Genomic DNA, 15,534 nt, shown 5'->3' with positions numbered 1-15,534 from the left:
CTTTATGTAGCATACAAGTGAGAAAGGATCAGACTATGCACACTTTTCAATGTTTATACTTTCTGCCTTTTTGGCTTTAAATAAACAGGCATGGTTCTGTTCACTCTGAGGTGATCCATTCCAGAAAACAGCCTGCAGTGGGAAAATTGAGGGGGAAAGCCATTACAAGGGGCTGCATTTGCCAAGCTTTCAAAATGGGCTACGTCCTCCAGCAAACCCACAGAGGATAGAGTCCATCTGAGAAATAGCAAGCTGCAAACAAGAAGGGGAAGGAGATAAGGAAAGGAGGGTGCAGCATTCCCTGCCCATCTTCACTGTCCTTTAGCCCAAGGGAACTGTTAATAAATGCGCCTGCTCTCAAGGGACCAAGGCTCCAGCAAACCACACATGCCACAGCTCACACAAGGAGGGGGCCTGAATACCACTGGGCTCCAATAAACAACTGCTGCAGCTGGCGCAGGCTCCGTGCTCCATAGCTGCAGAGGGGGAGACTACGGATCATGTTATATTGTATTTGGCAAGGAGGGGACAGTAATTTGCAGGGATTAATCGCTTCCCACGTCCCTCTGCTGCAGGCTCAGAGGACAGCCTGGATCCAAAGGGGTTTCCTGAAGTCCCTGTGCTACCTGCAGCCATCCGGTAGGGTTGCTGCCTTGCCGTGGTGATGCTTTTCCTCTCTCAAGCGCTTTCTAATTCCAGCAAGCCTGTTGGTGCTTGGTCCCCTCCATCACATGCTTTCTGTTCCCTGAGAAGATGAAGTTGGGATCAGACCACAGAAATTCCTGCTGACTCCTTTTGGGAATCTGAGCTGGGGGGTGGGAAGGGGCTCATCGTGAAGGAGTCAGCCTGGCTTTGTCACTGTGGCTCCTCTCCTCCAAACGAAAAGAGATTATGATGGTAGAACATTTTAACCTTTCTTTTTCTGAGCTTGATAGGCTTGGCCTGAGGCACCTTTCCTAGCAAAAACAGGCTGCTGCAAGATTGATTGGTTGGGTGCAGAGTTTAAAGGTAATTTTCTGTTGTCACATGCACATAAATTATTGTGGCTCAAGCTGCGATCAGCTCCACATCTTGCTTGTTCCACTGCTTTTACGCTCAGGCTCTGATGAGGTGTTGCAAGGACCATGTCCAATGCTCCCCAAGCAACATCCTATATAAATACATATCAAGAGCATCACAGCATATGCACCGAGTTAGTGCCTGGGGAGAGAAGGGCACGTGCCTGCAGATCTGCACAGCCATGGGCTGCCAGCTGCCGAAGTTGCAGCTAGAACCTTGTTTCCTCATCTACAAACCTGTTTAAAATGTTCTGTACATGAACGCTGGGGCAAAGAAAACTCATCCACTCAGATTATACACGGGGGAGAGAGGAAAACAAAAAAGGATGCATGAGCACACACAAAGGAAGCACAGCTGCAGCCAAAGTGAATTCATTTTTAACATTCATGAAAATATTCACAGAACACTTCAGCTCTATTCGCCTAAATTTTGCTGTTTGGAGTAAACACTTGAGCTGGCGCAGGCTGTATGTTCTAGGCGCAATGCATCAGGGATTAGGGGTGGCTCTTGGCTCCGAGTTACAGATTCACACTACATCCCCCACGTACACACAGCCCCGTACTTCAAGGCACAGATTCACAGTCTGTCGCTGCAGTTTCTGACTCTCAGCCCTGTCACAGCCAAAAAGACAGAGTGTGTCCCCGTAGCCATCGCATTCCACACCCAACGCGACCTCTTTCAACAAAGGCACTCGCGGTTCTGCCAAATTTAAACACAAAACTAATGGCAAACATTGAAAGTTCTGCCCACGCCTCTGGTTTAGGGGAGCAGCCCCCTTCCTTGCTTTCCACGTTCCCCTCCCGTAACTCATCTTTGTCACTGGTTTCTTTCCCCAAGCGTCTTAAGCAGCTCACATAAGGGAAAACTCTACAGCACGCAAGGGAGGCTCAGCTGAAGCCCTGAAGACAGGAGCTGTGCACGTTGTCTCTTTCCCCTCCATAAATACAGCTGAGACTACGACTGGGTAATTGGCTAAGTGCCTGTCAGCTTAATAACAGAGAAAGAGACACAGAGGGAGAGGAGAGATTTGTATTTACTATTCAAAATCATGAGTGCTGCCTGCTGGTGGGTTTCATGGGTTTTGGTTGCACAGCAAAGCACCAAAACCCAAGCGGACAGGCAGCTGTGAGGCTCGGTCTCTCGCTGAGAGCAAACAGCCATCCTGGGACAGAGAGAGTGAGGGACAGCAGAGAGCTCCATCACGCTAGAGAAGCCCATCCCCGGTGCATTCAGCCGGGCTGCAGCAGGGTTGATTCTCCCCTCCCTGCACAACGGGGGCACCTGGGGGTCAGAGCAGGCCTCTCCCACACAACCGAGTTGCTCCTAATAACAAGATCTGCAGAATGAGGCGTGCACCGAGGAGGCTGGCTGCTGGGATTATTTTGAAATAGCTGCTTTCTAGGCAGAGGTGAAACTCAACGTTATTAGTTCCCATTACTTACCATAAAACCAGACATGTTAGATGTGCCTGAAGCCTGAAGCAAATGCTTTGGTGTCAGATTCAGCTGAAAATCACATTCGTTTCTTCTTGAGCCAGAGAAGAGTAAAAAGAAAACTCAGTAAATTCCCGACTTCACCTTTGTGCCCTCCATTGCTCTTACTCCAGGAGTTCACACAAACCAGAGTGAATTTTGATGGACAACACAAGGAGGTGCAAATGGCTACATCCAGCCTTGCAATGCGCCTGCTGGAGCCCTGCAGCTGCGTCACAGCAAGCGGTGGCCCTGCAGCTCTGTCAGAATGGGAAGCCTATGGGTCTGGAAGGAAAGGGCAGGTACGTCTAATATATATTTTGAAAACTTATAGTTATGAGACTGCAAATTCCGGTAACTGCAAGCTATTTTAAAAGGCTCAATCTCTCCTTGTGACCTGCAGAGGAGGGGAGCGGTGTGGAAGAGGTACCGGCTCCGAGACACTCCAAGGTAACACATCCCACTATATAAATTTTAATGTCAACTATGTAGGAAAGCATATGGTGCTCAGCTGCAAGCTGAAGTGCGCGTGCAGGCTCAGGAGAAGAGGTTAAAGCCATACAGTCTGATACTGCCTCTCCTCCTCCATCTTTCTGAATGCAACTCGTACGTACAGTGTTATTCAACACACGTAATTCCACCAAAAGAAGAATCTTTTCCTAATTTCCAGCCAACCTTTGCTTGTAATGGGTTTATCCCTGTTTGGGGTAAAAGCCTTATGACAAGCTCCCCACCGGGTGCTCTGTGTGTAACGCTGTGCGTATGCACGTGCATGCGTGAGAAGGAGAGATGTCGATCTCCCGTACGTATCGCAATTCCCTTTATCATATGTATACACACAGACATCTATGTACGCGTGTGTGCCTTCATATAATGGCACCATCTGCTGCCAGACCTGGAAGTTTTGCAACATCATCTGTTACTGCATTTATATACTTCTTTTTATAGTTTAATCCTTTTTTTTTTTTTTTTGGAAGGGAAGTATCAGCAAAGTACAGACCCTTTCACACAGACCCCAACACGCCCTCTCGACGTGCACACACCATATTTGATCACAAAGGCAGAGAAGAACAGGATGGGAAGCCTTGCTTGTCACATCTACTGGGCTGTAGAATGTGGCTGAGCCTAATAGAGATGTTGCTGGGCTGTCGCCCTGGGGCCAGGCCTGTCACCCTGGGCCACCCCCTCTCCCTCAGCCACTGCCCATCCCAGTTAATAGCCAGGGACTCACTTTCTCTCACACAGCACTTAACACAAAGGATGCCTTGACTTAGCAGTGGCCTTAAGTGCCACAACAATACCACTAATAAGCAAGGTTACAATTTTACCGCCGAGACTGTATTATTATGTAGCATTATACCTTTGAACGTGCCTATTCTCATTTCTAGTAAAGGGCTCAACTCGGTGCTCCCTGTTATAAATCATATGCTAATTATAAGTATAATCTGAAGAGCTTTTCCTTTTATTTTAAAATGGATGTATAGGGCATAAGCTTTGTCATGATGCTGTGCTGCTACTTGGCCTGAAGTGCCTTTATCCTCCATACAGCTCTACACGTGGAACATCAGCAAAACACAGTTCAGTCACTAACAGAGTTAGCAGAAATTGCTCATACCACAGGATCACACAAACAGTGCCATCGCTACTGCTAGTCACTGAATGCCAGGCCATCCTGCCACATGGAACTTTAAGAAACTGCCCATTAGGATGAAAGTTCCCATTCATGCTGTCAGCCTACTGTTGAAAAATACCTAGTCAAAATGGAAACTGGACACGTAGCTAAATGTTAGTTTTCAGTAGCGCCTCAGAAGCAGATTGACAAAAAGCTGACACTTGGAAAAACTCAAACACCATGAACCAGATTCTAGATTCTGCCAGGTCCCAGCTCCCCACAGGGCTCAGCATCACCTGAGAAGCACCTGGCAGCTTAGGCCCTGTGTGAGTCACTTGTGTCTTTTCACTGGCAGCCCCCAGGAAACTGCTCCAAAGACAAAGGAGGTATTTCTGGCAGTGCCCTTCAGCTCTGGTGGATTTCTCCTAGTATCAATGAGTGGGTGGGAATGGGAATGGGACCCATTTTGTTTCCCGCTAGCAACGAGTTCCATTTCAGAAAAGACCAAATTAGTCGCTGTACCAGGACTACCAAAAGCACTGGGCAAGCTGCAAGTCCTGCTGATGGCCCCAGAACAGTGCTGTAAAGGTACTCTGGTGGTGATCGTACAGCACAGACTCCATCACTAAATTGCTTGCAACTCTACCTGAAGGCCAAATGCAACACAGTGACACGGTCCCCTGCTTCCTCAGTTTGCAGCAGCTTCCCTGCACTACCACATGTGTCACAGCTGAACCAAGGTCCTCCTGTTTCTCATCCCCTCCCTAGCACTGGGCCCCTGCCTTTGCTCACTCGATGCTTGCAGGAAAAATGAGGTGGAAGTGAGCAAACAGAAAGGAGGGCTGTGTTTTTCTTTTCATGTTTTAATTGATTGTGGGGGATATTTTGTGTGTTCGTTGCTTGGAGATTTTTTTTAACATCAAGTAGGGAGGTTGCATACAAAACCTGAAAACCTCGTGACCGTGATCTTGCAGGCAGGAATTGATCTTGCATTGGCAGGAATTACACGATTCCCTCTCAAGACTCAAATTAAGGTTCAGTGTTCCCCTTCACTTGCTGAAGACAGAGTTAAAAATGAACTCTTAAATCTGACAGGGCCTCTGATGAACTGCATCATCTCCTAAACATCCCATTCCATCTTCCTGGTCGAAGACAAACCCCAGCAGCTCTGCTCAGCCCTTCTCACCTCTTACAGCTTTCAGCCCCCTCCTCCCTTTCCAGCCCTACTCTGAGGAGCCGATCATTAGCCTTTTCCCTGTGGATAGTCCATCACAAGCTATTTTTATTCTCCCTCTCTGCAATTCCCTGACTAACTTCCCCATGCCAAAATATCGCTAAAAGTCATCAACCTTCAGCAAGGCCAACAGATGAATCAAACCTGCTGCCAGGTCATTTAGGAGATGAGCCAGTATAGCGTTCAGAACATTTTTCTAATGTCCGTAGCAGGGGAGTATTTAAATGCCATGGCTTTAAAAACTCATACTCAAACTTCCCAGAATAATTCCATTCTAACAAGCTGTAGATGAAGCTCCAGAGGAGTGGCTTCCTTCAGGAACATTAGGGCTTACAATAGGAAAATATTTTTCTCCCCTTCATAGATGAGTCCATCCGCCCATTCTTCCGCCTACCAGTGCAACAGCAAATATAAATGGGCAAGGCCCCCGAGGAGCAGATGCACTGAGAATACCTTGTCTTCCATGCCACGCTGAATGTTCCGCACCACAATTTGGAGGAACAGAATGTTTTTACTAATATTATCATTATGTACATTGCCTTCAATTCTCTCCAACTGCATACCATTTTCATTCCCTCCTACATTTTCCTTTCAAGCTAGAGGCAGGAGATACTGTGCACTGGTAAACTGCTGCTGCATGCTCGCTCTGAAGTAGATGTGTAACAAAGATATAAGAGGTGATACGATTTCTGTACAGAAATCTCTTACCTATCTCTCTGTGGAAGTAAAGATCTGCTCAGGGCACGGTCAGAACAGACCATCTAATAGTTTTTCCCTATCTAGCTCTTCCCCTTGTGTTGTCACCAGTGGGTCTGTAGGCACTGAGAGCGAGATGCTGGGAGTTTTCCAAACACAAGGCTGTCATGATGAGTTATGTTTCGGAGCAGCAGGGAAGACGGTGAGGGGGGAGCTAGCAAACAGAGTCTGCCTTTAAAATTGAGGGAATGAAAGTCATTGTGCAGGACCTCAAGGCCGAGGGAACCCTCTCCCTTTGCAGCCTGACATCCCGTCTCCCAGCTGCAGCCCCTCCTCTGAAGCAAGGACCAAAATGTCCCAGAAACATGGGGTTAGTCCCTGGGAAAGGGAGGGAGACAACCTCCCTTCCTCAGAAACAGGAGATGCGCACACCCTGCCAGAGCTGCTTAAAGAGCTTAGTGAGGCAGCCGGGGGAGGTCCATGCTGACCTGTGACAGAAGCATATCCTGCTAGGGGCACCGTGCTACCTGGTGCTGCAGTTTCAGGGCTGGGAGGTGCACAGCTCCCACCAACTGTGCCACTTGGCACACATCTGGCTGACACAGCTGGGTCTCGTTATTCAGATGTTGTATTTTAGTGCCTGACTTAACACTGGCAAGCCGCACTCTCCGTGCACACATATGTACCCCAAAACCACTCTCCCAGGCACACTCCCTCTCACCCTGCTTGGCTTGCTGACAGAACTTTTTGCAGGCAACACATGCAGGCAGCGTCCCCACCATCCCTTCAGCTTGTTCTGCTGCAAAAGTAGTTTCAGCACACAGTGTTAAGATAAACTTCAGAGCTCCAAGGCTAAGTGGGAAATGGAAATCCAGTGACCCCTGGCTGGGCAAGTGAGCTTAATGACTTGTCTGCAGCTGTTGTCCCAAACATATGCCAGCAAGCATCTGCCTGACCAAGGCAAAGGATTGATGGAAGGGATTTGCCTTTAAAAAATGGGATGGGTCGGCCAAGAGTTCCACCAGAAAAAGGTTAATGGGATATATGAATTGCTACTGAGTGGAAGGGAGAGGAGCCCGGAGTCAGAGGCAACACCCCTTGTTAGGTGTTTACCACGTCGCCTCTAAACCCCTTCCATCGCGTATGCAAGGCAGATGAATTACTCTGTAAATCCTATTACCCCGTGTGGATAAATCTTACACGCGAGTTAACAAGTCTGGAGAGCTGGGGAATGGAAGCTGTGAACGGATATTCCAGGATCAAAACAAGCCAGCACACGGGGGCTGAGGGAAGCGATACGCAGACACACACATACATCCCTCTCCTAGCATCCTCCGTCCCCGATCCCATCTTGCTGGCTCACACACCCTCTGTCATTAACTGGGAGGGATGCAGGGCACAGGGGATCATGTTGCAGGCTGTTTGGTGGCATCTAGCAGGATTTATTTCAGAGGAAGAGAAAGAAAACTTTGTGGCTGCTGCTCGCTTTGCTAGGGAATTGCTCCCTTGGTCCTTCAGGGTTTGTGCACTATCAGCTCCTCACACAGATTACAGACTTTATTTCACGTTACGTCCAGTAGTTTTATAGCCATAATATACAGCACATGCACACACACAGCATTTTCCTTCAGTAGGGAACCTACTGCAGGTAAGTTGAGCAAGGCAGAATTTGAAAAACAAACCCACAGGAAAGAGATGAGCGGCTTTCAGCTATTTGAGATGCTCTGAACCAAAAGCCTGCGAAGCCACAGAACTACTGCTGGAAAACCCACACGGCGGATAAGGAAATACAGTGCTCAACACTGCCAGCAAAACACAGCTTGGTGTGCAAAGACACCCTCCTCCTCCCAGCTGCTCAGGCACAGCAAACACCCACCCACCGAGCCCTGCGAAGGACCCAGCGCAGTGAATGAGATGTGAGCTGCGGGGACACCAAAGCTCTCCCGCTGTTTATTCTCCATCCTTCCCACTTCTGTATCCATTTGCCCTCCCTTCCGGGCACAGAAAATAAATAAATAAAATGAAAAACCAGAGTTTCCCGCAAGAACTTGTCCGAGAGTTCCCACAGCACCAGGGATAAAGTTTTTGCAACGGTACGACAAGAGGCACGGGATAATCAATGGAACATCTGGCAAGCACAGCTGGATCCCTTTCACTCTCTCCATTGATACCACTGGGCTGGTGGCGAACGCGCACTGGCGAGAGCAGACTCACACAAACACATCTTTCCCCGCTGAAATTCTTTTGATCCAGAGCACTACGAGAGGCTTTCAAAGGCTTTGCAAATGTTTTGATACGAAGGCACAAACACACACGCGGAGCCTGCTTGCAGCAGCTACCGTTACCGCAGTCGGAGAGGCAAAATAACACTCACAGAGGCACGCACACAGCATTACATCTATGCATCGCAAGCACGGCAGCACAGACACGCATACGGAAAAGGAAAAGTTGGCAGAACGCCCTACCTGAGGATGGCTGTGTCCCCCTGCCTCACGGTGATGTTATCGGTGCCGCGGGTAAAATCCACGCTGCGGACTGGCAGCCCTGTGGGGAGAAGGCAGAGCAATCTCAGTAGGACCAGTGGTAATTGTTTCCGATCAGGCTGAGCCCTCGCTACCATGGCTGGTCTCGGTGAGTTTCGCTGCCTGCACTCGTCTCTCTCTGCGCGTGTATGTGGATGGGTGGATGGATGGATGGATGAAGAAAAACAGTAATAATAATGTACAACTCTCGCTCTGACAGACAGCCCCGGAAAGGGGAGGTGATTTCACAGCCCTCAGCTGCCACTTTCTTGTGCTCTTTTCGGTCTCTCGCCGGCTTCTTCCCCCCCTCCTTCCAAAAAAAGTCTGAGCACAACCTTCAGCGGAGGAAAAGAGAGGGAAAAAAAGAGGAGCGTGCGCGTGTCAGAAAGGCAGATCAAAACGACGCAAAAGTCAGGCGGCAAAACCCAGCAACAATTAAATCAACCCGTCTGGAGCGATGGAGAAGAGATGGAAAAAAAAAAAAAAGAAAAGAAAAGCGCAGCTCCCGTGCCGCCGGCTGCGCGCCTGGCCGGTCCTGCTTCGGTGCGTGGCTGTGCAGCTCCCAGCTCCCTTCCTAACCCACTTTCCCAGGCGGAGCGAGCGAGGGAGGAGGGAGAGGAGGAGGAGGAGGGAGAAGAGGAGGAGGGAGGGAGCCGCACTCGTGAGATGAGGACGGCGGCTCGGCCGCACGGCTGGAGCGAGAGCGGGAAGGGAGCGGCGAGGAGCGGCTGCATCCCCGGCCCCATGCCCTCAGCCCCACTGATCCCCGGGACCGGGCCTCCGCGATGGGACTGGCCGGGGATGCGCGAGTGTGTGTGCGTGAGCCCGGGAAGGGGAAAGGCGATGGCGAGCTGGGAGACTGGGAAGAGGAAGGAGGAAGGATGGGGACAGGAGGGAAACGGAGGATGGAGGCAGGATTGGAGAGAGGAAGGAGGGATGGGGGAGCCGGGAAGGGAGGTGGAGAGGCTGAGGGCAGGCGGGGGTGGCTGCGGGAGGCAAATGGAGGGAGGCCCCAGGAGCGGGGTACGGAGGATGGAGGACGCTACGGTGAACGGTCACAGGAGTAAATACTGAGAGAAGGGGGCTGTGTGTTCAAAGCAGCACGGCCAAAAGTGCAAACAACTTGGCTTTGAGCCCGCCGATACGAGGAGGAGCAATGCTGGCAACTGCCCCTGCAGCCCCAAGCAGCGCTTTTTCCCTTCTCAGACTTTCTCTCCCCAAATAAACAGTGGCACATCGCTCCCTCCGCCTCCCCCCCAGCTCTTCCCGCTCGCTCGGTCCTTCCCTCCCCCCCTCTTTTCCCAGCCCTTGAGGGACGGAGGGCGGACAATGCTGGTATTGAGCTGCCCGCAGTGTGAATGCTCAGCCTGTCCTCCCCGCGTGCCAGCAGCCGCAGCTGAGCCCCGAGCCCTGCAGCAGCGCTGCCCGCCGGGAAAGCTCCCGGAGCACACAGCGGCCCTGCACCGGAGCGAGAGGAAAAAAAAAAAAAAAAAAAAAGGTGAAATTAATGGAGAGGAATAAGCCGTGTGTCTTACTGCTGTCGCCGGCTTGCTGCTTCCCCATCCCGCTCCCCTCCGTGTGAGGGAGGGAGGGAGGGATGGAGAACGGCTCCTAGGAATGCTCGGCCAGCATAACACTTCTGTGGCCAAAACGGAGGGGAGAGGTAGTTTGAGGACTCCTGGGGACACGGCAGACCCAAATTAGGGAGATGTAAGCCATTCAAATGGAGGCTCAGGATCAGAGCAGAGGTCCAGCCAGCCCTGCATCCTGTTGCTGAGCCAATCACAAGCTCAAGGCGAGAATGCAGTGATTGCCCCTGAGCGTTTCCCCAGTTCCCAATGATCTGTGTCTACGGCATGTCCCAAGCCAGTGGCAATGTCTTTGTAGTTCATGGCCCTCTATTGATTTTCTTCTTCCAGGAATGCATCCAGTCCTCTCTGAACCCCTAGGAACCAACCGCTGCAGTCTCGGTATGGAAAGGCCGTGCTGTCTGTGGGTGCTTAAACAATCTCTGCATGTGTTAAAAGCCCACAAATTAAGGGCTAAGGTCACGACACCACTTCTCCAGTGTCATGCAAGCAGTAGCAAAAGAGATGGCTGCTTTGTATTCAAGCCAAGGGAATGAGCAGATGCAGATAGTTCCCTACAAGAGACTTGGTATGGATGGCAACAGAGAAGGGGAGCAACGAGAAAGAGCTTGGCAGTTCATCCACACACTGAGTGTTTCTGAGCTGCTGCAGAGACACAACTGAAGAAGCCCATGCTGCTGAGCGACTCAGAGCCACTGCCCTATGCACAAGGGATAGAGATGCCATCACTCTGGTGGCATCCCAGGCGTGGTACGATGAGCATCAGGAAGATGCCTATGGGGTCTTGTGACAGTTTGAGTACAAGCCCCAGTCCCAGTGAGATAGCACTCCTCTTTGCAAATCAAAACTTTGCATGGATCTATTTTACAAGGGCCTCCCACATATGTTCCATCTACATTTAATAAGAACTATTGTATGTAAATTAAATGCCAGTGGAGTAAGGAAAACATATTTGTCAAAGATTAACTATTATGTAATGCAAGAAGCATCTGCCACCCAACTGCTAGAGCTCACTAAATATTTCCTTATCTCAGAGTATTTACTTAGGAGGCAATAACTATCCAGTTAAATCTAAATTTAATGCTTAGTTAAATATACTTCGTGGAAAGTGACACCAATATGTTTTATATAGACAGTGACAGAGGAGGGTTCAGAGAGGGATAAGGCAAGAATCCTGTCCCCAGACCCCCCTAACACCCTGACTTGAGGTGGGACTGCACTTGGCTATGCCTCCCAATAACACAGTTGCATCACAGCAGAATTGGAGACCCCTCTCCACTGGATATGTGCGAATATGAGCGAAGCCTTCATCTTCTCAGACATTTATGCAATCCTCATTAGAACCACTCTAGCATAACTACTTAATAATAATCATCATAATAAACAGAGAGATAAGGATTAAATTCCCCTGAGGGTCTTGTAAATCTTGGGAAAACACTGAAATTTGTCTTATTTGCTTTTAGAGACATACAGAAGTAAAAGGAAGAAGTTGCCTGGGTGTAAAAGTCCAAACAAGCAAGAATCACACAGATCCTAGGAGAAAGCCTCATGAGCAAAATAAATAACGTGGGTTTTTTGGTGTGTGCTCCCGGAAGAAATAACTCTCTAGGCTCATCTCCCCCTGCTGGAAGCTGATAATGAAAGCAGCAGGACTGCCTTCTGACTTTGCTACCTTCTAAAATCTTGAGGGAAAATTCAGGTAAACAATCAGACCAAGTGCACGATGAATGCACACGGCCACTTTTTAATGCCACTTACCAATGCTCGGTAGGTGCAGAACTGTCAGTTCTGGCCTGATGAGCCAAAATTTTTTTAATATGCTGTAGTACAGGAATGGAATGGGCAGCATGAGCCCAGTCCCATAGGTACCACATCACCTTCCTCCATCTGCTTCTGATGGAAAGCCAGCAGAAACTAAAATCATGGACTTCGGACACAAACAGGGATGGACTTTCCTGCATTTGAAGTGTCTAAAGGCAAAGAACTGCTCACAGAAGCCTTCAGAGTCTTTCATGACACACATGATTGCTGCAAGGGGACAGCATAACTGCTCTGCAAGTCAAATCCAAGCACCTAGGGACTTTATTTAGGGTATCTACAGTGGTGAGTGAAAACATACGATGTTTTGTGAGCTATGACATGTTTAGTCAAGATACACTGCTGTACTCAGCAGCAGAGCCTACTCAAAGCTTTTCAGCCATGCAGAGAAAATACAGTTGTGTTGCACTGGCAGAGAAGTTACGGAGATGAATGGGGAAGTGGCAAAGGGCTTTCATGTGGAGGAAGATTAAGGAACCGTGTCAGGGCAGTGGTGATCTCTGCTTCCTGTGCCTGCAGATCCTCCTTGCATACATTTCTGCCATGATGGCAAAGGGCTGTATCCATTTAATTAAGCAGCTATGTTCAACTCTCCTTTTCTTTCTGGCCTATGGGGAGCCAAAAGAGTAGAAGAAGAGAAGGAGCAGGAGGAGAAGCAAGACTAAAAGAGAAGGGGAAAAGCTTGTGAATGCAGCAGGTGCATCTACAGGCAAGCTGAGGACAAAATGAATTTTGAATGTTAAACACCTTTTTCCTCACACTTAAAGAGAGTTCCTCTAGGCTGCACTTGAACCATTCTTCCAGCTGTACCTGCCAGATACAGTGGATTCCATCTATAGCAGGCCAAAAAGCGTGTTGGAAAGAGAGGACATTTCCATGAGGAAACTGAAAAGAAGAAAATCTGAGGGCAAGATGCTGTCTACCCATCTTCATCCTATGGGGACTGGAGCATTAATGTCACTTACTCATATCCCCAAAGCACTTAGAGAAGACAGGTTATATGGAAACATTCTGCAATATGAGGAAATGTAAGTGCATGATAGCTCAAATACTAGTAATAACACTTTCAGCATGTGCTTTATTTTAAGAAAAACTGGCTTGTTATGACTGTTTTGCAAATCTATAAATCAGTCTGGCTTTTGAATCTGAAAATCAGCAAGCTTAGGCCTGAGACACACACCAGGACATGTATTGTAACTAGAACAAGCTTCCTCTGAACTAAGGACCTCATCAGATAGAAGGATTTAGCACATCAAGAGCAGTCACAGATAGGTCATAACTGTGGATGATAACATGCGCATGCACAACACCTCTAAGTGCGGTCACTGAGCTGTAACATAACCTCCTCCTGTATCAGAGCAGTAGTGATTTTCACCAATTTGTAACCTCTTTACTGTGCCATCGATCTGGCTTCACAACTGATCACTTCCACGTGGACAATTTAGAGGCCAAGATCCAGGTTCTGAGTTGCCCTAAGTTGATATGTCACCCCCACAGCTGAAAAGCTATCCTGATTTCCACCAGCTAAATGTGAGGTCTTGAGTTTGGAAGTTCCTTTGCTTCTGCACTGCCTGGGTTGAAAACTGTTATCATCATTGAAAGAAAAAATCTTGTTCAACTGGCTAAATGGATTTGTACTCATGCTCAGATTCACCCTTAAAGACCAAATCCAAAGCTTAGACAAGAGAACAGCAGCCTTTTCTCAGCAGGATATGATTCAGTGGCATTAAAGAATTAACATCACAACTGGTTTGTGGCCTTAACTACTGGTTGCTACCACAGCAAGTACTTTCAGAACTACAAAGTCATTGGTAAGAGGTCCTTCCTACTTCTGAGGAATGAGAAACTAGGAGAGCTTCCATTTGTGTTAGAAGTTGTTCAGTTAAACCCTACCTGCACACAGAGTCTGCAGACCTACTGGGCAGCAGCCTGCACTGTCCTCCCAAGACACTCTCCTGTTCATGGCTTAGGAAGCAGGGAGAGAGCAGAGCCCAGCTCCGGCATTTCTCAAAGGGACGCGATGTGTTGTCTTTGCTTTGGGAGGGAAATCGTTGCTTTACAACTGTCAAGTAACACTTGATGAGTCAAGTGGAGCCTGACATGCTTCACTTCCTGTAGAAATGCGTGGAAAGGCAGCAGCTCTATCTGTGTAGGCTCTGTGTCTTCCTGGAACATCCTTCCCAGTGCTAGTGAAGATCTATAGCCCCAGCAGAAGTAACTAAGATTGGCTTCACAAAAGGATGCTAAAGTAGTTGAAAGTCCCATCCAACATATAAGCAGAGATGACCCTGAGGTTGGGAGGTTCTAGGACTTGGGAGGCCTCCAGCCCCTGTTTGCTCAGTGACTTTGAGTAAATCACTTAATGAGGAATTCACAAAAGCTAAAAGGCTAATCTCTCTTGTCTCCCTTTGACCTCCGAGAGATAATCTTCTCTTGAGGACACTTCAGAGCAGACGCCTAATTTAACCATTTAAAAATGTCGTATCTTGTGGGGCATGTCATAATTTCTGGCCTGGCAATGGAGATCCATGTAAATCTCTAGTATTCAAAGGGTGAAGCACCACAGAGTGCAAGAAGATCTGACAATGCAATAAAAAAGTCTCCACAAGCCACGATCTACAGAACACGCGGGGCAAGTTTGTGCTGTGTTTCTTAACACACTCGTTAACAGGCCCCCAAATGACTGTGTGGCCACTGCCAAAGGTGTTGTGATCACAGCAGACAGGAATCCTGTACAACTAAGAAGTGGTAAAACCCATTCTGCTGAGCCTTGCTCTAAATTCAATGACCTGTTCCAGCATGGAACTCTCCACACAATACTAATGGATGAGAATAATCATTCTGACAGTGATGATTCGGAACAGAGCTCCCAAGCTTTTCTGAAATGATACATGCTATACATTCATCATCACCAGAGAATTAATTTTATTGTGATGAATAGAGTGCAGCAGGCTGTTGTGCCATGCTTTTTCTTGTCCATGACAGAAGCTCCCACATAGTTTTTATGAAACTTAAACTGAGGCCTTCAGCGAGACAAGAAAGATTCTCAAGATTTGTGATGCCATCAGGACAGCAGGTACTGTCAGAAAACCTCACAGACAACAAGCAAGGAGATAAATTTGAATGCAGAAATTTGGAGAAGGGTCCCTCTGAAATTACAATCTGCCTGAAATTCATGCTTCTGAAAACACTTGACATCATTTCACTGCATTCAGATATGAAAAGAAGGAAAACATATTCCTAAACTGGTCCAGATTTTCAAGATGACGAGCCAGGAGAACCATCCCATAGACTCAATACCATTCTTACAAGCTGCAAATCAGGGATACCTCTGCATCACTTCTTTTCTGCTCTTTCCTCCCGTCTCCTCATCCTGATATTTTTAAGTGTCTTTCTTTTTTCTAAGTTGCATCCACGTCCTGTTTCTGTCAGGGACAGCCCTATTTATAGGTTTTAAAGCCCTGTCCAGCTGCCTGCCCCAAGCCATGGAAACTCACCCACTTCTCTTGGCAAGAAGCCACAACCATTGGTT

General features: G+C 48.3%; 1 protein-coding gene across 4 annotated transcripts in view; it reads right to left on the bottom strand.

Moving 5' to 3' along the window:
* The window catches only part of LSAMP (limbic system associated membrane protein), a 965,192-nt gene that overhangs the window by 280,639 nt on the left and 669,019 nt on the right, over window positions 1-15,534 (bottom strand). The window contains exon 2 of one of the 4 annotated variants that reach the window (XM_090150530.1): window positions 8,539-8,617. In XM_090150530.1, the coding sequence (XP_090006656.1) occupies window positions 8,539-8,617 (79 nt within the window). Of the gene's footprint in view, window positions 1-8,538; window positions 9,192-15,534 lie in introns of those variants that run through there. The other 3 variants (XM_090150525.1, XM_031613016.2, XM_031613013.2) reach the window with 3 other exon arrangements.

Source organism: Phasianus colchicus, chromosome 1 (assembly GCF_987193195.1).
Source record: "Phasianus colchicus chromosome 1, bPhaCol1.hap1.1, whole genome shotgun sequence".
NCBI classification, from domain to species: domain Eukaryota; kingdom Metazoa; phylum Chordata; class Aves; order Galliformes; family Phasianidae; genus Phasianus; species Phasianus colchicus.
The sequence above is the reverse complement of the archived record's forward strand: the minus strand, read 5'-3'. Positions and strand labels throughout refer to the sequence as shown.